At 34.3% G+C, this 27,066-nt stretch overlaps 1 protein-coding gene across 1 annotated transcript; it reads left to right on the forward strand.

The window, feature by feature from the left end:
* Positions 1-27,066, forward strand: LOC111044720 (kelch-like protein 5). Its single transcript, XM_039432185.1, is given in 11 exon segments — positions 1-160; positions 439-635; positions 1,502-1,618; positions 2,001-2,096; positions 6,061-6,250; positions 8,448-8,638; positions 8,640-8,676; positions 15,688-15,850; positions 18,431-18,643; positions 19,648-19,819; positions 26,649-27,066. Coding segments are annotated over 11 exon segments (1,596 nt in total). The 5' UTR covers positions 1-6; the 3' UTR covers positions 26,715-27,066.

Consider the following 27,066-nt stretch of genomic DNA (forward strand, 5'->3'; position numbering starts at 1 on the left):
AAACGGATGATCCCAGCTCACCGACTGGTGTTGAGTGCTGGATCGGAATATTTCAATGCCATGTTCACCAATGACCTGAGAGAGGCCAGTCAGAGTGAAGTGGTAATGCATGAAGTCGATGGTGATGCATTGTGGGAACTGGTGCATTACTGCTATACTGGTGTGTATATCTCCCCTTATTCTCACAAGCTCGTATGACGAACGAGTTTTCGTAAGAAACTGGTCATTGTGAACGGATTGTCTCGTTATTTTTTTCCGAATGTTTCTTCTTTGATTTTTGAATGTTTTCGTATGGATACGCTAAATTCGGTGCTCACGGCTGAAATGTATATAATGAGGCCAGATGATTTTGAGAGTTCCGTAAGGGACTCTCCACCAACAAAATCATACCATTATATTGTATTTATGACATCATTTATTATGAATTTTGTGTTGCAGGTAAAATCGAGCTAAGAGAAGAGACAGTTGAGGTGTTGTTGAGCACGGCGAGCATTTTACAACTACACGAAGTGGTTGCTGCTTGCTGCTCTTTTTTGAGGAAACAGCTGCATCCCTCCAACTGCATCGGCATTTGCATATTTGCAGAGAACCAGGGTTGCACCGGGCTGCAAACCTCCGCCCACAATTACATTATAGTCAGTAAATTGTTTCTAATTCATAAATCGTGCTATCTATTCTCATAAATATTTTTAATGTCTAATAGCCGTGATCCACTCAAATATATTCTTCACGTGCATGTTATTCGGTATTTTTGAATACCGCATGATATAATTTCAATAACTTTATTGATTTTAAGTTGAGTGGAAAAATATAAGTAAATAGATGTGCTGTGGGTCGGAAACTCTATGCACAATATCATTTATTCAATGAATTGTTTCCATTACGTATCTTATAAATATTCATGATACGCCATCTTTAATGTTCTCTTTGTTATTCAGGGTTAATTGCATGTGCAATTTAAAATCTAAGCACCTTTTAACATGAGTGAGTTGAATAAATTTATATTAAAATGGTGCTTTGATTTTTAATTGTTCTTGTATTTATGATACATTCACTATAATCAACAAAATGATGGGGTCCAAATTTCGAGAAGTAGCCTAAATCATGAACTCTAGTATTGTTGTTCAGCCTTACAGTCGATTCGATAACAATCCAATATACTATTGAATTTCCATTTCTACAACAAAAGGAACTACAATGTTTTGTGAAGCCGTCTGCCATCTCTGGATTGCTCCGTGTGTTTTTAAGTTTTGATAGGGTCTTTCCAAATGTATTGAACATTTTTATCAGTACATATTATGAGGGTGCTAGTGTTTTCAGAAGTTTATATCGTGTAACTTAAACACAGTTTGTACAATAACCATATAGTTCTGATCAGATTATGCTTTGAATGCTATCGACATGTTTCTTAAGTAATCTACCAATACATTATTGTGAATTATTGCAATAGTTGGAACAGTCAATACATTTTGTATTATAATTTATCATTTTTTGATTACAGGAAAACTTTATGAATGTTATCTGCAACCAAGAGTTCCTTCTTCTTCCTATAGAGGAAGTCACCAAACTGCTAGCGTCAGAGGACGTTAAAATACCTTCAGAGGAAGAAATGCTAAGGGTAAACTGAACATATTTATGTCTATTTCCCTTTCCATTTTGTAATAATGATTTAATAATAATTTTTTATCAAATAAATGAGTAATAAACAATGAGTATAATGAGCAAAAATATAAATGAGTCTAAACAAAGTAATTGATTATAAGTAAGAATTTTAGAGAAGATCCACCTGCAAATTTGTCAATCTTCGAGACGAGACGAATAATGACAAGCTATCCATTATGAACTACCATCATATTACTTTTCAGGTTTCCGTTATTTACATTCGAGTTTTTCTTGGTGACAAAAGCTCCTATTCGATAACACAATAAATATAATGATGTTTTTGAACAACTGCTAATCTTTTATACAATAGAAAACTGATATTTGCTCCAATTTTGCAGGCTTTGAAGCTGTGGATAAAGCATGACATTCCTAACAGACAAAAATATGTTGGCAAACTCCTGTCTCTTATTAAACTGCCTCTCCTTCCAGCATCTGTAAGTAATACAAGATACAAATAATAATCTAGGTAGACACTATCTTTACTCTACGGTAATACACCGGTATTAAACTGGCTACTTTCACTATTCACTATACAATTATTTATACTGTTCAAGGTTTCCATTTTCAACTGGAGGATTATTTTTGAAATATTTTGGGATTTTGTGATCAAAATTAGAGTTCTCTGTTGCCCTTGTAGATGTTATTCTATACTATTAAACGAGCAATTTCTGTTTATATGTTTAATATCGGGGCACCGAGCTTCGCTCGTTATTTTTATTTATCAATCAATCAATTCATTTATTTCACAAACAAACAAAATAACAAAGAAAGATATAAAAATGTGAAATAAAAGTGGACAACCCTAGGCATAAGCCCGATTGGGGTGTACTATTCCTAATAAAACAACTAAAAATACTCAGGGGAGTTAGGCTCCCGCTCTATAAATAAACTTGGCATAATAAATTATAACTTATTTATAGATAAACAGAACACAATTCTCTAAAATGATCGTGTTTATATTTCACAGCTTGCTATACGTCATCTTATGAATTTCGGGGATGCGAAATTTTGATTTTTCACATACTCACTCGCTCACTCACTTTTTTACTATCCACAGACAACAAAAGTCTCAGCTGTTTCAGCCAAGGATGAATTATTCTTTTAATGTCGTTCAGCGAGTTTTCCCAAGGATGAGACCTAGTGCAATCTAATTTTTATATCATAAACCTACTATGTTCCAAATTTTGTGAAAATCATCAGAGCCTTTTTCGAGATCCGTTGAACATAAATAACCAGATATAAAAATAACCAGATACATAAATACAGAAATTGCTCGCTTAATATAATAGGATATGTTTAGATGTCTGTATTTCACCGGATCTCGAATACGGCTCTAACGATTCTCACGAAATTCAGAACATAGTAGGTTTATAATATAAAAATTCGATTGCACTAGGTCTCATCCCTGGGAAAACTCGCTGAAGGACATTAAAAGGATAATTATTATTCATCCTTGGAAAAACAGCTGATAATAAAATTATTCGTCGTCTGTTGATGATTGAATTGAGTGAGCGAGTTCATGTGCGTGGGACTGTGTCAAAATTATGACCCAGCTGTTGAACTTTTGTAATCATTCAATCCGGTAGGCCTACTTAGGGCTGGTTGCAAAAAAGCCAGCTTATTTTCAATCCTGATTAATTCCAGTAGATCCATCTTTTTGAAATGGTCTTCTCTGATTTGGTTCATTCAATTTCTAGATAGAACGTGAAATTAATCAGGATTAAAATTCAACCGGCTTTTGTGCCATCGGGTCTTTGTGAGGGAAATTTTTGCATTCCTCTGGGAATTAATCTCAATTATTTACTGTGAATATTTCTGTTTGAACTATGAATGTTATTATAATTTCTTCTTTCGTAATAATTTTTTTATTCTTTTGTACTCCAGAGCGAAGCTCGGTCCCCGATATTTTTTTAATAAATAGATAATGTAGAAGATTGAATACAAGGGATTAGTGTAATTTGTATCAGTGAATCTTTTTAACCTAACTGATCAAATTAGAAACATGTCAATTAAAAAACATGTAAGTCAAACAATATATATAAGTCAATATATATTCTTGGTTTATTTACTAGTAGTTCTGTGAACAGTAGACCTCGCGCAGTTATAACGACGTCCCAAACCACACTGAAACACTATTTATTTGATCAGATCATGCTTACACAAGATTTAATTATCATATAACGCTTTCCGGAATTTAGCGCTTAGAAAACCAGAAGACATCTAGGCGCCCAGACGAGCTGTTATAAGTTCATTGCATCCTATAATAGTGCATAAAAATTGCATTCAATGAGGCATGCAATTTATAGTCTATACAGCTGTTAATTTTTTACCAAGTTACATTCGGATATTGAATTGCATGCGTCATGGCATGCAATTTGTAGTCAACTCGACAGCTGATTTATTATGAATAATTCTATAGTCTGATTTTCACTCTAATATTGACTTATGGAAGAGGCTCCTTTTTCCTTTTATATTATCCTTGAAATGCAAAATTTCCAAAAACCTTGTATATACGTCGACGCGCAATTTAAAAAGTAACATACCTGTCAAATTTCATGAAAATCTATTACCGCGTTTCGCCGTAAATGCGCAACATATAAATATTCAAACATTTAAACATTAAGAGAAATGCCAAACCGTCGACTTGAATCTTAGACCTCAATTCGCTCGGTCAATAAATATGTAATAATTCTAAAATATCTGTAAAATAAAATATGTAAACTCTGAAAAGGAGTGGCTCAAGGCAGCGGCTCACACCTGCACATTATTTATTCTCTCCCAATACCATGAATGATATTTGTAAAAAATCTGGTGTAATGCACTCACACAACTTTCCTTGCCGTTATGAAAATTGATCAACTGACGCTAGTGTTCCAGCGCATCTCAAGTCCACTTTTCTAAGATCTGAGTCAGCTGGTAACAGGATAATAACGCTGGAGACACACGAAGTCTGCTATCTCTTCATAGTGAATGATTTAATAGAATCAACAGTTGCCAACAGTTTGCAATTGAATCTTATTTTCTCTAATTTCGAGCTTATTTTCAATTTTAGGTGAAAATGTTACTGAACATTAATTGTAGGGATTTTCATGCTCAATCTTTTTCAATTGATATTTTTTGTTTAAATTATATCTGAAGCCTGATAATTGAAAATCTAAAATCAAACTTTGCATAGATGGTGCAGTGCTCCTGAAATTTTTACAGATATGGGACTTGTAGCAGTTGATAGAGCTTATCAATGACTTTTCTAGGTATGAATTTGATCAAAATCGTTGGAGCCGTTTTCGAGAAAATCTCGAAAAACCCTGTTTCTGACAACATTTTTGCCATTTTAGCTGCCATCTTTAATTGAATTTGATCGAAATTGTTCGTGTCGGATCCTTATATTGTAAGAACCTTAAGTTCCAAATTTCAAGTCATTCCGTTAATTGGGAGATGAGATATTGTGTACACACACACTCACACACACACACACACACACACACACACACACACCAATACCCAAAAACCACTTTTTTGGACTCAAGGGACCTTGAAACGTATAGAAATATAGAAATTGGGGTACCTTAATTTTTTTCGGAAAGCAATACTTTCCTTACCTATGGTAATAGGGCAAGGAAAGTAAAATAAAGTCATTTGTATATTTGAGTAATCATGTAGTATATCGAAAACGTCTTTCATAGTAGTTTAACTCTCCATAATCTAGTATATGACGTGAAAACTATCATTTTAAAACTTTGATTAGTGAAAAATCTACATGAATCATTCTCTTATAATACAAAAGACACTGTAAAATACAAGAACTTACAAAACTTAATCAGGAACCTTATGACAATATGTAATCTAATGTTCAAGATCAATCAATCAATAATTTTATTTAATACAACACAAGATACACAAAATAAATTAATAAATCAAAATACAAAACATTACAATCAAAATCAAAATCAAAATTTCTAATAAAATGCAAAACAAAACAGGCTTCATGGTGGGGTATTCTGAAAAGAAAGAAAGGAGGAAAAATACCTAGCCAACTATGGTTTCCCATGTAATAGGCAGGCAGAGGGTATAAAAGTAAGGAATGAAGGGTGAAGAGGAGCGGAAAAGGGAAGAATGGGAGAAGAAGACAGGAAAAAATATTCAAATTTATTATTAAACTTCTATTGAGTCTCAAGCTCAATTATATAAATACAACTCTATTACTTCCTCATGTTTAACACAGAATTTGATCGATGATTTATCAAACTAAAAGATTATAAAACTTTTTCTTCCTCCAGTTTTCTCATATCTGATATTGTTTTTGTGTGTGTTTGATTACTGGTCAAGTATTGATTGAAGATTGATTCGAGTATTTGAATAATAATTATATTATAATTTGGTTATCGTTTTTGTGCCTAGTTCATAGCTGACCAAGTGCAAACTGAAGACTTGTTCAAAGACGATCCGACTTGTCAAGAACTGATCATGGAGGCACTGAACTATCACCTGTTGCCTGAACGAAGACCAATGCTGCAAACCGTCAGAACACGGCCTCGCAAATCCACCGTTGGAATCATCTATGCTGTTGGTGGAATGGACGCTAACAAAGGTACTGAAATTAGTGGGAAAGACTTCACACAACTTTGATAGTAATTATTGAACTAAAATCCCAATTAATATGCTGTCAACTACCCTGAAGACTATGCTACTGCAAATATTGACAACATGAATAACAGTTAGAAGGTAATTTGAATTTATTCATGCTACATTTATTTTCTTTATTTAAAAACAACAATGACAAAACAACTAAATCATGAAATGAAAACGAAAAAACAGGCTTATAGCCCTTACTATTCCATTCCCGAATTCTGATTGCATATTAGTCCAAAAGAGGTTATGATTCTTCTGCAGTTTTAAACACATACATTTGATCCCAAAATAATCACATAAGATTTTGAATTATATTCAGGGATAACAGGCTTCACCCCTTTCATCTCTCCTTGATGATTTACATCATTCTTCTGATTGAAGAACAGTTTTGGGCAAAGACTGTTTGTTCGTTTCCCAATCATTCACAATACTTATGATTGTGCTTTAATAGATTTATTATGTACATAAATAAATAATTGTAACATCGACAAGTTCCTTATAACACCAATGCTTCCCTGCTCCTTGAAAGGGGTACGCGACTGGGTGTCCACCCGTCTATTTGTCACCTCAGTATTTTGACAGCTTATCCTCTCGTGAAAATGTGTCGCTTCCCTCACCTTGTCATCTTCTGAAATAGCAGGTGTCAAATTGTCGTTGCCGTGTACGACTGAGTGTCTTGTTGCTCGCTCGCGTCACCTGGTCATCCCGTCTGCATGGCACCTGCTCAGAGAGTTGACAAGTTGTCGGCAGCAGCCGGTCACCTCAACAACCAGATTTAGAGGTGACATCCTGCCAGGATTCGAATTAATTATCAATTCTAATTTAACATGATTCTCCAAATATAACATATTTCAGAGAATATGATCTCTCTGAAAATACGAGGTGTGGCTAGAAAAAAACCGAACTGATGCTATAAAAAAATTATTTACAATTTGATGTTATCTCCTTCAATGTACTCTCCTCGGTCTATACACCGCTTCATACGAATTTTCCACTGTTCATAGCAATGCTGCAGATCATTTTCAGTAAGTCCATACATTACTTCCGTCGCTTTGTCTTTTACTGCTCCAACACTCTCAAATGTAGTCTCTTTCAAAGCTGACTTTAGGGAAAATAAAAAAATCACAGGGGGCCAAATCAGATGAGTAGGGTGGATAGTCTAAGATGGGAATGTTGTGATTGGCTAAAAACGTCTTCACTGACAACGCATTGTGAACTGGGGCATTGTCTTGGTGCAGGATCCATGTCGGAACCATTTTTGCACACACTTTGTTCATGTTGAAACTTTAATGAAGAATCTGCCAATTCCTGTCAACTCAGACATTGCTCTGATTGTTAAATAGCGATCTTCTCGAATAAGTTTATCGATTTTTCAATGTTTGCATCAGATTTTGCTTACAATGGTCTTCCAATGCGAGCGTCATCACTTGCGTCTTTGCGGCCATCTTCAAATCGTTTAAACCACTCAAACATTTGTGTTTGCGATAAACAATGCGATAAAACACAGACAAAACGTCAACTACTTAGAACAGACGCCACGGGCAGACTGAGTGAATGCAGGAGGCAGATAAAACTCAAGCAGTAGGTTGAGCAAGAGTCACTTGACAGGCCAGGCGACTTTCAGCCTTATTGCATTCGTTTTATTGTTTCACCTGTAAATGTTCGGATTTTTTCTAGCCAAACCTCGTATAGCATGAAAAGTTGAAAGTCAATCTAGGACGACACCCGTTGAAAGGTAATATCTCCAATACAACATGATTCTCCAAATATAACTAGTTGAAATCTCGAGTTGAATCTCTCTAGATCAAACGTGCTATATTTGGGAAAAGAACAGTTTTGGGCAAAGTCTGTTGTTCCTTTCCCAATGATTCATTGATACGAAATATTGAAAATCATTGATACGAATGATTTTGTATCATTGGACGTATGCGATGCGAATAAATCAATAATGCCTCATGCCTGGTAAGGCCTCTTCTTACCAAGTACGGTTTTTTTTGGTAAGGTCTCTTACCTTTTTTTTGTTATGGTCACTCTTTATTATCAAGAAATAAAAATAAAAATCTAGACCTAAGTACCCTTTTTTTATTTTAAATTTTTTACTCACAACATGTTTCAGCAATAATGTAATTCTGAAGTGAGCCTGATGTTTGTTTCAGCGGGAGCGACAAGCATCGAGCAGTACGACTGCTGGTCGAACCGATGGAGTCACGTGGCCAACCTGCCGGGCCGACGGCTGCAGTTCGGGGTGGCCGTGGTGGAGGGGAAGCTGTTTGTGGTGGGGGGGAGGGATGGCCTCAAGACTCTCAACTCGGTCGAGTGCTTTGACGCGCAGACGCACACCTGGGCCTCCCTCCCCCCCAATGGCCACCCATCGGCATGGCCTTGGTCAGTTCAACCACTAAGTAATGAACATGGTTCAACCATACAGAAAAGATAGCATAACAAGATATCCTATGGGCTTTTATGTGCCAAATATCACTGCCAACTCAAGCCGATTGTGCACGTAGTTTTGTGAAGCTATGCTGGTAAAGTGAGGCCTACGTTATAATTATACAGTAATATCATAGAGAAACAATAGCGTAAGTAGATATCCCATGGTATAGGGCGTTTATGTCGCAACTTTTACTGTTATCTCAAGCCGATTACTGTTGATTATTGTAGATTTTTACTGTTTTGGCCGGGTGAGGTTGTATGAACGGCACAATATGAGATACTGCCAGCGTCACATAGCTTTATGGGAAAGAACTACGTGGACTATCGGCTTGAGATAACAGAAAAAGTAACGACATAAACACCCTATACCATGGGATATCTACTTATGCTATTGTTTCTATGGTAATATAGTCCACGTTGAGTGAAAATGTCCAAAAAACTGTGCCCAGACCGGAAATCGAATCCAGTACTTCTCAGCTGCTGTAGTGAGGTCTACGTTATAATAGTAGTGTAGAAAGATAGGAGAACAGCGTTGCCGATTCTCTGTCATGCCACTGCCTTCTATAGAGGATGGCTGATGCCAGTATATCTGATAATAATATTAACTGTTCAATCTTGTTTGAAAATAATCACTTATGTTTTATTCGTCAGGAAAATATAATTTTCAATGATTAAATAATAAATTTCCATAATTGAGATTAAATATTTGGTTGATTCATTATATTTCTATATTTTTAGAAAACGATCTGGAAACGTTGCAGAGTGAGAAAAGGATAGCGCTATCTGCTTTGACGCAGACAAAGGATAGCAACACCAATGTTAATCAAATACTGCCATTATAACGTGGACCTCACTATAGGAATCAAGTATTCAACCATGTAAAGGAAACGATTCACATTCAAATTCCTTTATTAATGTGTTTAACAAAACAAAATTCAACCTACGTTCTAACGTGAAAAACATACACTGCATTACACGCAACACTGCTTGGTAAGTCTGACTTTCTTTGGCTGTTGGGGAGGTACTTCGAATTGCTTTTTCATCAATTTTCTTCTCTTTGATGAGTATGCATCAACTCATACACACTCTTCATTCTATAATTATTCTTATAAATTTCACTTTTTCCAATATTAGCCAATATTTATTTTTCATTTCTTTCTAAATTCATACCTTGACCTTCTTCCATTTCCACATCTTTCTCTCCTCATTTTTTGTACATTCTCATTCGGCTCTCCAAGTTTTTCCTTAATTATTTCAAGATTGATTCAATTCCATTTTCCTTTCCACTATTCCATCTAAGTTCCCTTTCCACCTCATCATCAGCCTCTTCCTTCCTCTTTTCCCCATTTCCAATGTGCAGATGATTGTGGGCTACAGATTTTAAACTGACATAACCATTAATACTTTCAAGTTCTTGATCAACAATTTTCAATAATTCTCCACTGCAAGGATTTGACAAGTTATCATTACAAGGATTCAGATCAAATGCTTGTAAATTTTTAGATTGATTTCGGTATTCAAATCTAGGTTTTGAAAAATGTTTCAACTTACCATGGTTAGAAATCAAATCCGCGTCAAGACTAACTTTTTGATTGTGATTATAGTTACCACAAACTCTGTTTCGAATTCTATGATACCAAAAGAGATTCTATGAAGAATTCTACGAATTCTATGAAGATGAGGATGCAAAAATCAACAATGAAGATGATGCATGATAATTATTATAAGAGTTAAGTGTATGGAATTGATGAAGCGGAATAGGTTGGAACGGTATTGATAGTATTTTTGGATAGATTCAGCTGCGCTTAACCATTAAAACACTTCTCAGTCTTTCCCAGTTCTTCAAGTCTATAATAATAATTATGGATTGATGTTGTCAGTTGGCAGAATTAATTTCTATTGGTATTGTGCAGTCTTCAAGTTCACCATGTCTGCTTATATTTCGAGAAGAGAAACGTTACCTGAGCGTCGTGACATTAGCTCAGATAATATAAATCCTTGTCCAACCCCCACCTCTCAACGCCTGGAATCTGCCTCTGGTAGCACACACCATTATTATCGCACAAATCGATTGAGTCTCTTTAGGAAAAGGGGATTATTCATAAGTGGAGATTGTGCAAGAAGCGTGCGATGGTAATGAAAGTTTATTCGAAAAACGTCCGATGGATGTGCAAGATCTTGCCGAGAAGAAAGGCTCATTAGAAAAGGTAACTAACCTGAAGTCATTAAATAATAGTATTTAACAATATGTTCTACAATTGACATAAATTGTATGTATATTTCAAGCTAAAACCAAATATATCAATAACTTTCTGAAAATCAAAATTTCGTAATAATTCCACGTTAGATAATATATCTAAAAATTATATCCGAAATGCTTTCTCATTTTTCACCTTAAAATTTATTGATTTTCATAATTCTATACTTTCTCACCAATTTCCGATAGATTTGAAGTCATTTTTCTCGGCCGGGGAGGGGGTCGCGAATAACGAAAAAGACCCAAAAAATCTTATATGCTTTCTCTCACATTGATGAATTTATTGTTAGATGTCTCGGGTATTCCCCAGGTTAGTTAGGCACATTTTCAATGTCTGAGTTGATGTACAGTAAAAATACATGTCTACTCTTGTCTAATCTGGATCATGAATTTCAATTTCAATAGTCTAAAAGCGTTGAAACCGTCATTGCGATTATAGGGAATGTGAAAACTGTTTTTTAGAATGGGTTTATAAATAATTTTCTTATCAATTCAGATGAGAATTCATATTCATCAATGATAAATTCATCATTGTTTGAAATTGGAATTTATGATCCAGAAAGAGTAGACATGTATTTTTACTATACATCAACTCAAATATAAACGATATGTGTCGGAGCAGTAAAGCTAGACAATAGAAGGGTTTCATTGACACTTCTTCAGGTAGAAATAGCAAGTCTGGAACAATGCTATTTTGTACCATCGGTTTACAATGACACAAAAAAAGAAAGAAATTTCTTGGAAAATAATATCCTCATTTCCTTTAATTGTTCATATGGTGGAACTGTAAAATAACTTCCATGAACCCCCACCCCTAGCCAACTACCTCTCCAACCTATAAACTACCACCTCAGTGTCAGTTGGTGTTTAAAGTTAGTGCTTGCACAACTATGATAATCCGCGCTGGATTATCCACTTAACTAAATCGCTCTTTACGGTGACGCGCTGTCACCGTAAAGAGCGATTTAGTTAAGTGGACATCTGAAGACGGATAAATTTATAGATTTAAAAGAAAGCTTGAAGATCCGCAAAGCCGCAAAGTTTATTTAATTTGTAACAGTAAAGATTGCAAAGGGTCGGGCCACGGTCTCTTCCAAATAAGTTACAAAGACAAACCCAAGAGCAACAAATGGCGAACAAGAAGGAGAAGAGCAAATACCTTTGTCATGCAGGTGCCCACATTGCCAATGCATTGTGGGCAAATTCTTCTGTGTTTATTAAGAATTATTGTATTGTATTTCTATCGGTTTTTCTTTTAGTTTTTTAGTCTTTTCTTTTAATTAGTCTCTTAGTTTTTCAGTTTAGATTATTGTCAAATAAATTTATCATTATAATTACTCTGTTCATTCAGCTATTTACTTTCATTTCCCTATCACCATAGGTAAGGAAAGTATTGCTTTCCAAAAAAATCAAGGTACCCCAATTTCTAAATTTCCATATATTTCAAGATTCCCTGAATTTTTTTTGTAATAAAGTGTTTTTTGGGTATTGGTCTGTATGTGTGTGTGTGTGTTTGTGTGTGTATTTACGCTCACTTCTTTAAATTTTATTTCCTAAGAAGGAAATGCTGTCAACTGCAAGAGGAATACAAAATTCAAGGTTTTCAGAGCATTCTGTAGAAAACTTTGGGGTTAGAAGGTCAAGTTTTTTTATTGACGTTGTCCAATACTGCAGAATCGTTCCAATAATCTTTCAGTTACTTTGGAATTATTTCCCTAAACGGTCTTCTTCCATTAGAAGTAACTGAAAATGACTATATAACCATGGTTATATTGTTAGGCTACTTTAAACTGAACTATGAAGATAACTTGTTGAAAACAGAATTAATGTGTTTTCTTCGAAGTCAAACACCATCAAGTGTAAACTGTCAAGTGTCAAGAGCAACTTTGGTCTCTCACTTGTAATTTCTTTATGTGGTAATACAATGCACAACCGTTAACATCACCAGATTGTTAGTTTCTCTCAGGTATTGACATTTTGAAGTAGGATTTTTGATGAACGAACAAAGTATGAATGTAAACACAAACGAAAATAATGTCAACCTATTGTCATATTAAATGTTTGGGAGTTCTTTAAAACACACAAGCTTTGTATATTTTGGAGCACGTATTTCCCAAAATGTGTTGCATTGAATACAGTACTATTTAACACCGTTACAGCTTATTCCACCTCATCAATTCTATTCAAGGATATTAACATGTGACTCTCTGTTATGTTTTTCCATTCCGTACGCCTTTTTGTTGTCATTCAGCAGATAACAGTCTTCTAAAGAAGCAGAACTCTGAAACTGGATGTGCGCTGAGCATCATCATTGTCCACCTGCCTAATAATAAAATTCCTTGAAACGTAATATGAATTAGCTATTTCTTGAAAAGTACAGGTCAAGTCCCAAAACATGAGTCGAATATTGCACCATCAAATTTCTTTATCATTCATTCATTCATTCATCTATCAATGTTTGGTTTAGTTCTCAGTTTCTATTCAATACAGTATCAGCTTATCTTTCTAACAACTCTATCCCACCATACTCCGGCTCATAGACGGAATACTCTTTCATGTCCTTTTCAAAAATAGAGAATTATGCCAAATTTCAATTACATTCCTCCTTCATTACAATATTTCTAAGGATGTTCCCATCCTTAGTCAAATACATTGAATAATTCGTTTTTTCATTCTCATTGTGAATAAGAGTATAAACCAGAAAGTACAAGTATTTTGCAATTTCCATGAATGAATGAATATATTTTCATCAAATCAAACCTAATCTATTCTATTTATGATCGTGATCTGGTACTCTGTTAATATCATTCCCTCTCACATACACTGTAAATATTCTATATCCTTTGGCCGAAGTTCCTAAAGGAAAAAAAATGATGATCATTTGAGAAGCAAGAACAGTGCACAGTATTCAGTATTCATTGTACTGCATCAATGAAATAAGACAAAAAAGACGAAATCAGACGGATAGTAGATTGGTTAGAAGTAGTCAGGAGGTGATAATAATACTGTAGAAACTGGTAAGCTCCCCCGGGCGAAGAACTTGCTACTTTAAGGATATTGACAAGAGATAAGATTCGTTTAGCTCTTCAAAGGTGCATTGCAAACATTGGTTCACTCAAAACGATATTGTCCTTTTAATGTGGATATTGCATACTTTAACTCTCTAGTTGCAGGACTTCTTAGGCCTATGTTTTGGGCTATGAATACAGTGACCACATAATACCAATACAATTTGTACCATGTGGTTTCTGTATGAATAGGCCTTTGCCCCATTCAATAGGAAATCTAATTATAAATCACAAGATATTTTGAGGTTCCTTTGTAGACTCTGATGTTACAGAACAGTTTGGCAATAAATAAGAGATTAAAAATAGTAAGCAAGAGTAGCATCAAAGTAAGCTATAGAAACACTGAATAAGAAACTGATGATATGAACTCAAAAAATCGATTATACGAACCTACGAACTGCGTAGTGGATGTCTAAATTGACTAATATATGTTATGCTATAACAACTTACCAGGTATTTAGGAAATGAAAGGGTATGATTAATTCAAGTCTTTAGTCAGCATGTAAAGGTGTACCTGTTGAAATCAATTCATTGTTATAAATTAAAGTCGTAGCTCAATCATTATAAAGAATTGTCTGCTATAATGAGTGAATCAGCATAGCAGGAAATATGGTGAGACCCACCTAGTCATATAAGAAGATGGTCTTTAACTCCAAATTGAACAAACCCATTGTCCCAGTTGCACAAAAGCCTGTTGAATTTTAATCATGATTAAATGCCAAAAGAACCAATCAGTTCAGTCTTTTTTGAAAAGAAGGCGCCTCTTTTCATAGCATTTAATCATGGTTAAAGTTTGACAGGCTTCTGTGCAACCGACCCTATACAGAGCTGGATGGCTACCTGCTGGCTGTTGTTTCTCCATCTCTTTCTATTCAATACCATTCCTATCTTCTTCCTTGTCTCTCAGTTCAATGGCTACTACTTCCTCGAAACAATGGCTTTTGTATAATTCATGAGAGAAAAATTGAAATAAATTCAGAACTATCTAACTTTTTACTGGATAATTTTATCAAAAAAGCTAAAGGAATAAGAAGTTCAGAAAATTAATCTGAGTTGAATAAAACTTGAATGGAAGAGAATGGTTAGAAAATAAGGGAAATGTTGAAAAAGTTAATTTTTTTTAAATATCAAGCGCACAAAAAGGTTAAAACAAATCATTTTCTAGGCCACAAAAACTTTCTAATCCTAAAAATGTCCAACCCAAAACTTTTATCACTCCAATTAAACATTGTGTGGTGCAAGGGGGCACAGCCCTCAATCTCAGATCAGCACAGATCTCAAAAAAGGTGGTTTTACACAGGTACAAAATTATATGCCTGATTATATATAGTAATTGTTAAGAGATCTTTCGGGTATAGTTTTCAAAAACATAGTAAAAAATATTTTTCAGGAAGAATGTTTATGTAAAGTTGTTGATTTTTCAAATCAACTTCTTAGTTTATATAAAAAGGTAAATTACTATAAGCATCATACTATATAACCTTTTTCTATTCTCTGAAGCTTATTAATTCTGTAACTTTTAAATTGTTTATAAAAAGGCAGATTATAATAACTATAATCCCTCTGCTGCCATTATAACGTGGAGCTCACTATAATTTATTCTGAGATGATACTAATAGAGATATAATGCTTGGACAGGCGTTGGAGTGCTTGGCGGCCCCCTGTACGCAGTGGGTGGGCATGATGGTTGGAGCTACCTGAGCACAGTTGAGCGGTGGGACCCCCAGGTGAGGCAGTGGTCATTTGTCGCATCAATGTCCACGGCGAGGTCAACGGTCGGCGTAGCTGTGCTCAACAACAGGTACAACAACTTATATAGCAACAACCTTGTTTCAACAACACTCAATTGTACCGATAGCACTGAAAACGTGAGCGCTTGCTGTGACTCAAAACTAAAAATAATGTTTTCGCCACACTTGGATGTAATGAGCTGGTTTACGTTCGTCATATGGAGGCCGAAAGTGATTGTTTTCCGACCAGGCCGGTAAAACTTTACGGCCCTAGGGCTGTAAAATGACCTTGAATAACAGCTGATCGTGTCCGATCTCACAAAAATCATAGAGAGATAATCTCATAACGACTGTAATAATCTATATAATTATGAATCGTGAATCGCGGTATTATGTTATAATATATTTTATAAATTACTGTTTCATAATTTAATATTTATTATTGTGTTTTTGATATCAAACAATGAATACAATGGCTGCATTGTCCATTGTCAGAAAGGTATGTATCACAAGTATTTAAAAGTGAAGAATCGAATTTGAAATCAAAGTACAATAATTGTATCAATATTTAAAAGTGAGGTAGAGTAATAATTGTTTCTTTTTTATTATCGAATTCCACTTCTTAATGCAATACAATCAACTATAATAACAAGAAAATACAGCAGAGATCTGAAGTTTAAGGTAAGCCTACTGGTGAAACTCAGCCTTGACTGAAAATTCCTAGTAATTTTTCCGTAATTCATTATTAAAACTTTTAGATAATTTTTCTTTAATATTAAACCATATAGAGAAAACATTAGGCCCACTCAAGATTGAATCTTCGAATGTTTTCTCTATGATTTCAGAGCAATATTTTGTTGTGAAAATGCCGGCAAACCGGCTTCAAATATGCCGCTATTATAGTAGCCTACATAAGTTACCTGACTTAATTCAGAGTGAAAATTTTATTGTGAAACAGATAATAATATTAATTTTAATAATATAAGTCATGAGCCAAAGTCTGTTGAACCTTTGACTATAGAAAGAACCTTCTTCTATAGAAAGAACAACCTTCTTCTATAGTCAAAGGTTGTACGCTTTTTAGGAGTGAAGTAAACTTTTTTAGAAGTCTAGTTTACAGTATTACGTGTATGCTAAGTGCTATCAGTCAGGCCTCTACATTCAACATTACGCAATGGCCGAGAGCGTAAAGGCGTAATGCATCAGAACTCAAAGCTCAGTGAATAACAAACATGATCTAGGTTCGAATCTCGGTCAATGACATTTTTTTTGTCGATGAATTTCGACGTGTATAAGTCAATTCTTTCCTTTATAATATATATATTTCAATCCTTTGGTAGTGCTATACCTAATCATAATTAACTAGAGTGAATTCCAATTAATATTACATCCAATATACTGCTATTGGGCCTTGCATTAAATCACACCGATGACATTCTCTTTCAGCTATTCTCACTGTTGCCAATGCACTATTGCACGTGTGTAAATTCACTTTCTCTTTTGTCAATTTGCGGTAGTATTCGGTTTATCCGAAAGCATATTGGTTAAATTTTTGTATAATAAATTATCATTATAATGATTGAGATTTTATGTCTATCTGAAATACTCTCAACTCTCTCCATGGTGATAACGTTTTGAGAAACTTGCTTGATAACTATTGCATCACTTGAAAGGGTTTCTATATTCTTAATTCTAAACACATCATTACACAGGCTTTTAATATAGACTAAGACTAGTTGCATGTTGAGACACGATGCGACGTGATCCGAGTCTGCTAGATGAGTTGCAGTAATATGATAATATAATAATGCTCACACCTGCTAGCTTCGTTCTCAAAGTGAACGTCATAATATGATCATATGATATTAACTCATCTAGCAAACTCGCGTACGTCGCGTCTCAAGATGCGACCTGCCTTATAGTGAACAGATCATCATTAAAACGATGCAAATTACATTCATTTACAAAATATGAAAATATTGTATACAATTCAACAGGCGTTTGCCTAAAATTGTTTCAATCCTTAATTAGAAATGAACAGTCTAGATGTATTTAATTCATTTTTGTAGGGTACCGTACTTGATAGTTTTCGGATTAGAATAACTAGTACAAAGAGTGCTATTTATTCTAATTCTACAGTCTAGTTCTCGGTTGCACAAAAGCCTGTTGAATTTCAACCGTGATTAAATGTCACAAGAACCAATCAGAGAAGCTTCTTTATAAGAAATCCGTCTCTGATTGTCTCTCGTGGAATTTAATCATGATTAAAATTTAACAGGCTTTTGTGCGACTGGGAGTAGATGTCATAGGCATGATAAATGCCACTGATGCTGTATCCATTGTCTATTCATGACTGTAATATTGTTGTGTCATATTTGCTCTCATATATGTACCTGACGATGTCCATGTCTTTGCACGAATGCTTACAACAATAAAGAATGAAATGAATTGAATTAAGTCTAGATTACAAAATGCAATACATACAGATGCTCACAATAAGGTACTATTGGATTACTAATAATTTTAATGAAAAGTCTATATTTCTTGGGCATGTCGAATGTCACTGATAACTCCATTACAGAATACAATTTATACATATGTTCACAAAAATTGATTATTGGATTAGAAATAATGATTGATGTGTGTTATAGATTGTACGCGGTGGGCGGCCGCGACGGAAGCTCGTGCCTGAGGACGGTGGAGTGCTACGACCCGTTCACCAACAAGTGGACAGCCTGCGCGTCCATGAGCAAGCGGCGAGGAGGGGTGGGCGTGGCCGTGCTCAATGGCTACCTCTACGCCGTGGGCGGCCATGATGTTCCCGCCACCAATCCACATGCTCTCCGCTTCTGCTGTGTCGAACGGTTAGTCACACCATTCATCAATTATTTATTAAAATTGAATAATTCACTATAATAATACATCAAATAATACATCTTCTCCGCGGAATTTTTGGAGGAGTGCTGTTGGATGGAGTGTGGTGTAGAAAAAAGAATCATGATCTGTACAACATGTATGGTCACACTGATGCGTCAGCTCTTATCCGAGTAGGTAGGTTCATGTGGGCAGGCCATGTTGCAAGAGCTGATGAGTCATTTTCACCAAAAAAGATAATGGCTTACAACATGGAAGGTAGAAGACCTCAAGGTAGACCAAGGTTGAGATGGATTTGATGCAGTTGCTGGAGATGCAACAGTTGTTGGGTTCAGGAATTGGAGGCCTGATAGTGTAGAATGGAGGCAAATGTTAGAGGAGGCCAAGATCTGCTTTGGATTGTTGAGCCAATGATGATGATGATGATTTATCAAATAAATGATTAGGAGGGAATAAACAGGATAAACCCAAAACTGTTTCTCTTCATAATTTTGATGATAAAATAGTCTAAAATAATGAGATATTACTCCTTATTATACTCGTTATTAGGCTGAGTCAAGACTTTTTAGTCTTCTCTATCACTTATGTCTGGAACAGCAGAACTTGGAGCAATATCGTATGATCCATATAGTATAGTATTGTATGATTTGTAGATAAATCGATTAATGACATATCGAGGTGAACGTCCGCCAGAGGCCCAGATTACCTCATTTAACTGAACCGCTCATTATGGGAGTAGCTTATGAACGACAAAGGTAGACCAATATTGATGATCTTTACTTTAGTTTATAAATTACATTACTAAACAAGTGTACAAGTGCCATGGTATTCTAAGTTGTTATGAATAGATATTTATATATAATATTACTCACAAAAACTTTCTTTAGCTTGTAGAATGCAATAGACTAGCCATCGTTTTTATAAAGGCAGTCCGTGTCCTCTATGTTTATTGTGATGAAACTTGATTTTGAAAATGTTTGGCATTTTCGAGTAGATATGATCCGAAGACGAACAGTTGGACGTTGGTGGCCAACATGAGTGTGGGCAGAGATTCGGTGGGAGTGAGTCTGCTGGGCGATCACCTGTTTGCCGTGGGAGGTTATGACGGCCAGTACTATCTGCAACTAGTGGAAGCCTATGACTCGCAGACCAACGAATGGAATCAGGTACCTAACATACTTTTTATTAATCGATATAAATGTTTAAGTTTGTTCTATTCTTCATCGGTACATGATATTCTCCATTATTATGAATTCTGTTCAAAAGGACTAATAATTCATGAAACTTATAAATCATATTTCTTCAAGTGTGCTAAATTTAATTTTCTTAATTTCTATATTGCTTTATAAGTTTAGCATGATCGTATAATAGATTTGCATTTATTTATTTATTGATTCAATGATACACAATTATTAATTTAAATAATTGGGAGAGGACCAACAGGCACAGCCTGAAACTGTTCCTCACCCACTTTTTGATTAATATACTATTCCAGAAAGTAGGTTATGTTTTTCCACTTTATAATATAGGTCTTTAATTTTTAATTGTTGACCTAGTATAGCATTTGCTTTCATAGACTAAGTCAAAAACATGCACTTTTTGAACCTTTTTGATGCAGTACCTCTTTTTTATTACTCAATTTTCAATTTAAAGCCTAATGAATTGGATAATTCAATTTAAAAAATAATAAGTCCTATGATGGAGCTTGTAAAATTTGTCTAAGCAAAAGAGTGGACTGTATAAAGGGGTGAATTTGTAGGATATGAAATTTAGTGAAATACCAGAGACTAACAAAATCCACATATAAATTTGAAAGGAGGAAAGATCCAATGTGCTTACATAATATGTATTGAATGAAAGCAAATTGGCATGTACAGCAAATGGTAACTCAGGATTGAGATTGAAATAAAAAATACCAAATGAAAGGTTGAATATAATCACAAATTTAATTAAAATGTTTGTAGTGCAAAATAACTGAGAGAGCAATGAGAAATTTAGAATAGTTGATGATTGAACCTAAAATTGAACAACAGGCTTGATAAATAATGAAAGTTACTAAATATTGAAAATATTACAATTAAAATTTAATTTAATGCTCAAATTGAAAAAGTGCTCAAGTAACAAATACAAGAGTAATCAAAAATGGAATGTAATTAAACTGATGTAATTACTGATGTAAATAAAATTGATGTAATTAATTAAATGATGAACGATTACCAAAGTTCTACAATAAATTTAGAATGGATAAACTGAATAAACAGTAGTCACAAAGTTAAGCTAATAATCGATACAAAAGACAAGATCTGCAAAGGTGCAAGAATCAAGAGACTGAACTGGCACAAAGGAAACTAAATAAAAATACAATATTAATGAAATGGTTACAACAAAACAAACAAAAGAATGGTTCAAATTGCTTGCTAAAGATTGATTTACAATAAAACAATATGAATTTGAAATCACGATATCAAGTGGGTACTTTATAGATAACCAAAATAATTGAATGAGTTTGAGACTATTTAAACCTTTAGATATCAAAATGAAAATACATTAATATGAATTAATAATTGAAAACAAATAACAATTATTCAAAATGAAGGCTAGGCCTACTAATTATTGTCAATTTAAAAACTAAAAGGATACAATCATCAATGGAAGATGAAAGTTTAAATTAATGGAAAACACTCAATTAGAAAGATTCACTGAATATTGAGATAATATTAAATATAAGATTCACTGATAAATTAGGACAAGTCTGGGAAGATAAAGCAAATGTACTTTACACTCAAAATATCCAATTTAGAAGAGATAGCACAAGATCTATAACCAAAGTGGATATTTTGCTACAGTTGACGTGATGTGAGAATATCAATAATGTTAAATATATATGACTTAGCTCAGAAAGTTTGAAGCAACAGCAGGTGGAGATGAGCACCAGCGTGTCCACGCAGGTGGTGCGGAAAAGGATGAGAACCTCAGACCAAGATTCTGGAGACCAGCAGGAATCCAGGACGACTCTAGGCTGACAACAGTGAACCCCTCACTGTTATAAGAAACCGATGAAACTCCGACGAGGACACTCCAAAGGCGATGGCGAGATTGATTCCGAACGTACAGGTAGTAGCGTTACCAGATACAAGACGATGTGAAGGAAGAAATCGATTCTTCAATGAGTAGCATTGCAAAAAATCCAAATTGCAAGCTAGATACGAGATCTAAAACATAAGATGAATTTGGATTGAACACTGAATGAATGAAGAAGTTTCAACACTGATTAAAAGCTTCATGTACACTGCAAGGTTGTGACGCACATGTAAACTTGGAACGAAGATAAAACAAAAACTAATAAATCAATTTTGAAACGGTGAACGGCGAGATGTATAGCGCAGATTGATTTGTCGAAATCAATGCTAACAATGATCAAACTTCCTATAAATTCTTGAAGTTTTGAAGAAACGTATGGGACTTCGAAGAGTTAGTGCACAAGAGACAGAAACAAGCGGGAAGAACGAAGCAACGTTTTAGGCTCGGAAACAAAAAAGCAAATGACTAGGTACGTAACTCAAAAATACTGTTAACACATAACTGAACGATCACACTAATATAATGAGAGGCAATCTATTTGTAAAATATAATTGAAAATGATTACAAAAAGTGAATACGGTATGGATTATTTATCTATAAAAATATCTAAAAGACAAAATTGAGACGAAAACGAAACTACAGGCGGCCATGAAATCTCGACGGCAATACAAAAGGCAGTGAGTAGCAGACACTAAGACAAAATGACAGCTGATCGTCTATAAACATAAAACAACATCGTCTATAAACTTAAAAACAAAATAAATAGTTAACCTAAAAAATGGAAAACGGTGAGTGAGATTTAACAGAGCTAATAGTAAAATAACTATTTTCTTAATCATTTAATTCTAAAAAAATATTAGTTATCAACTGTGTTTTAACTAATCACCATTGTATAATTTGAGCAAATAATAAACTGATTTATGTAAAGAGATGTGTTATGTTACATCTCCTTAATTTATTTTATTTCTTTATTTATTTAGATACGAAGAACAAATCATTAAAATAATTGGGGAAAGACCAAGAGGCACAGCCCAAAACTGTTCCTTCCCCGAATTTTGATTACACTAGTCCAAAATGTAGGTTATGTTTCATCCACTTGTGAATTTGGGTCCAAATTTGAGTGTAAACATTTTGGATGAATAAGACGTTGATGTTGTCAATACCACTATAATTGTTCAAAATAAATTTAATTTGGGTCCAAATTTAAGTGTAAACACTCAAAAACAAGAAATTTTGGATGAATAAGGCGTTGATGTTGTCAATACCACTATATTTATTCAAAATCAATTTAAATTACAGACCATGTTTCCAGAGCTCAGCTGAAGATGTAGCAGGTGAAACCTGATTCTGTAATTTAAATTGATTTTGAACAAATATAGTGGTATTGACATCAACATCTTATTCTTTCAATTGTCTTTTTTATTTTATTCTCTCAATTGATTTACTTTCACATCACAGATTTTGTTGTATTGACAACATCAAACTCTTAGTGCCGGTTGCACAAAAGCCGGTTAAATTTTAATTGTGATTAATTTCACAATAACGAATCAGAGAAGCCTTCTTTTCAAAAAAGCCTTCTCTGATTGGCTCTCGTGAAATTAATCACGATTAAAATTTAACCGGCTGTTGTTCCACCGGGTCTACCAACTTATCGTTAGTATTCAATTATTATACTGATTTACTCTCACATCACAGATCTCATTTAGTAAGTGAAATTTCAGTACAATAAATTCACAATGGATAATGTAAAAATATGTAAATGATTAATTTCTGTTAACAGAGTTTCAATTCATTTTGAATGATTAAAGTTTGAAAGTAGAGTAAACAGGCTTCCTTCGCTCGCCAAGTGAATTTATTTGATATCGGCATTTTTTAATAAAAAAAATCAAATCTTCAGTGGATAATGGGGTAATGTAATTGATTCAATTGTGTACTGATTTTGAATTTGTGTATTGTTTGAAGGTGGCCTTCATGTACACTGCAAGGTTGTGACGCACATGTAACTTGGAACGAAGATAGAACAAAAACTAATAAATCAATTTGAAACGGTGAACGGCGAGATGTATAGCGCAGATTGATTTGTCGAAATCAATGCTAACAATGATCAAACTCCTATAAATACTTGAAGGTTTGAAGAAACGTATGGGACTTCGAAGAGTTAGTGCACAAGAGACAGAAACAAGCGGGAGGAACGAAGCAATGTTTTAGGCTCGGAAACAAAAAAGCAAATGACCAGGTACGTAACTCAAAAATACTGTTAACACATAACTGAACGATCACCCTAATATAATGAGAGACAATCTATTTGTAAAATATAATTGAAAATGATTACAAAAGTGAATACGGTATGGATTATTTATCTATAAAAATATCTAAAAGACAAAATTGAGACGAAAACGAAACTACAGGCGGCCATGAAATCTCGACGGCAATACAAAAGGCAGTGAGTAGCAGACACTAAGACAAAATGACAGCTGATCGTCTATAAACATGCGACAACCGCTGTGGCTACAGTTACGGTAACCGTAACCTAATTCGCGTTCCGGTAAACATTTGCGCAGGCGCGGCTACCGCTATTTACATGTGTATTGTGGTGTTGATGGTTTTTGGTGACATGGTTATGATAACCTATCGTTTCAATGAAGTTAGTTAGAAATAAGTTAGTTAATAATGAAGTTAGTTAGTTACTTAGAAATCATAACCATGTGACCAAAAACCACAAGCACCACAATGCACATGTAAATAGCGGTAGCCGCGCATGCTCAAATGTTTACCGGAACTCGATACGAGCTACGGTTACCGTAACTGTAGCCACAGCGTAAAACAACATCGTCTATAAACTTAAAAACAAAATAAATAGTTAACCTAAAAATTGGAAAACGGTGAGTGAGATTTAACAGAGCTAATAGTAAAAAATTTTCTTATCATTTAATTCTAAAAAAATATTAGTTATCAACTGTGGTTTAACTAATCACCATTGTATAAATTGAGAATAATAAAAACTGATTTATGTAAAGAGATGTGTATGTTACATCTCCTTAATTTATTTTATTTCTTTATTTATTTAGATACGAAGAACAAATCATTAAAATAATTGGGGAAAGACCAAGAGGCACAGCCCAAAACTGTTCTCCCCGAAGAATTTTGATTACACTAGTCCAAAATGTAGGTTATGTTTCATCCACTTGTGAATTTGGTCCAAATTTGAGTGTAAACATTTGGATGAATAAGACGTTGATGTTGTCAATACCACTATAATTGTTCAAAATAAATTTAATTGGGTCCAAATTAAGTGTAAACACTCAAAAACAAGAAATTTTGGATGAATAAGGCGTTGATGTTGTCAATACCACTATTTATTCAAAATCAATTTAAATTACAGACCATGTTTCCAGAGCTCAGCTGAAGATGTAGCAGGTGAAACCTGATTCTGTAATTTAAATCTGATTTTGAACAAATATAGTGGTATTGACAACATCAACATCTTATACTTTCAATTGTCTTTTTTATTTTATTCTCTCAATTGATTTACTTTCACATCACAGATTTTGTTGTATTGACAACATCAAACTCTTAGTGCCGGTTGCACAAAAGCCGGTTAAATTTTAATCGTGATTAATTTCACAATAACGAATCAGAGAAGCCTTCTTTTCAAAAAAGCCTTCTCTGATTGGCTCTCGTGAAATTAATCACGATTAAAATTTAACCGGCTGTTGTTCCACCGGGTCTACCAACTTATCGTTAGTATTCAATTATTATACTGATTTACTCTCACATCACAGATCTCATTTAGTAAGTAAATTCACAATGGATAATGTAAAAATATGTAAATAATTAATTTCTGTTAACAGAGTTTCAATTCATTTTGAATGATTAGAGTTTGAAAGTAGAGTAAACACAACGTTAGTAGACAGAAGGTTGATCACTCACAGGTGTAAGATTCGAAGTGGTGGGGGGAACGCCAGCGTGACGTCACGTGTAGTAAAAATGTGATAGAGTAACTACACTGAGCATACAGTTTATTCACTGTATCTTCAAATACATCGTCGTTTAATCCCCTCAAGATTGACCTAGAACTTAAAAATTCTCCATACTTATAGCGAATTAATCACCGATTCTAATGATGTTGTTTAAAATATCAAGTTCATTGAACTTGTATGAATAAAATAAAGTTGAAAGTTTTTCAAGAATCTAAACACGTGACACGAAAAAGTTAATAAGCTGGAAAAGCGTTGGTAGACAACGTTTTCTATTATAATTCAGATTAACCCATAAAAAATCTTGATAAACCAATGCATTTCAATAAAACAATAAACCGATCCCGATAAATCCAATGAATTCCATTCATATAATGCACTGAATACATGCTGGTATCGAGCACATGTTCTACAAGAATCAAAATATCTCATCCCCGAAATTCACAAGCTGATGTATAGCCAAACTACAAAATATAAACACGACCTAGAAGATAAGAAACCTTAAGGGTTTGAAAGGGAAGGTTAGGAGGTGGGTTTTTTGCTTTTATATTGCAAAATGCTTGTATTATTCAAATGTTTTGATAATTATTGTAAAGCAGAAACAGAAAGCTTGCATGTCAAAAAATGTTTGTGTTATATAATTTGACTATAGGCCACCGTATGATTTTCAAGAATGCGATATTCTGCCTACTCTGTACTACAGCCTACGTCACGGCTGCAGTTCCCCCACTCCAATTGCATTTCAACTAAAATACTATAGATGAGTGACCAACCTTCTGTCTACTAACTTTGGAGTAAACAGGCTTCCTTCGCTCGCCAAGTGAATTTATTTGATATTGGCATTTTTTAATTAAAAAAAATCAAATCTTCAGTGGATAATGGGGTAATGTAATTGATTCAATTGTGTACTGATTTTGAATTTGTGTATTGTTTGAAGGTGGCCTCCCTGAACACCGGACGAGCTGGCGCATGCGTGGTTGTCGTCCCACCAATCCGTCAATAAAAATACAACTATTGTGATAATACCTTTATCTCGAGCGGGCGCTCACTATCTACTACATTCCAGTTATTGATGTGATATTTTTAGCGCTCATATTAAGTACAGTATTTCGATTTTAGACAACATTCTAGTTTTTGTAAGGCTTTCAGAGATAGAATTGACAATTTATACTCTTGTATTTGAATTGTAGTGTTAGTTATTAATCTTTTATTATCAACTATGAAGTTAGATTTTGTACTTTTATATATTGTTTTTTGTATTTGAAATGCAATTTCATGTTGACGTATATGTATTGATGCCAAGAATATCTAAAAAGATGTTTCATGAGAAATTAATCTTGCGTTTTCATCACCCA

Source organism: Nilaparvata lugens, chromosome 7 (genome assembly GCF_014356525.2).
Source record: "Nilaparvata lugens isolate BPH chromosome 7, ASM1435652v1, whole genome shotgun sequence".
In the NCBI taxonomy this organism is placed as follows: domain Eukaryota; kingdom Metazoa; phylum Arthropoda; class Insecta; order Hemiptera; family Delphacidae; genus Nilaparvata; species Nilaparvata lugens.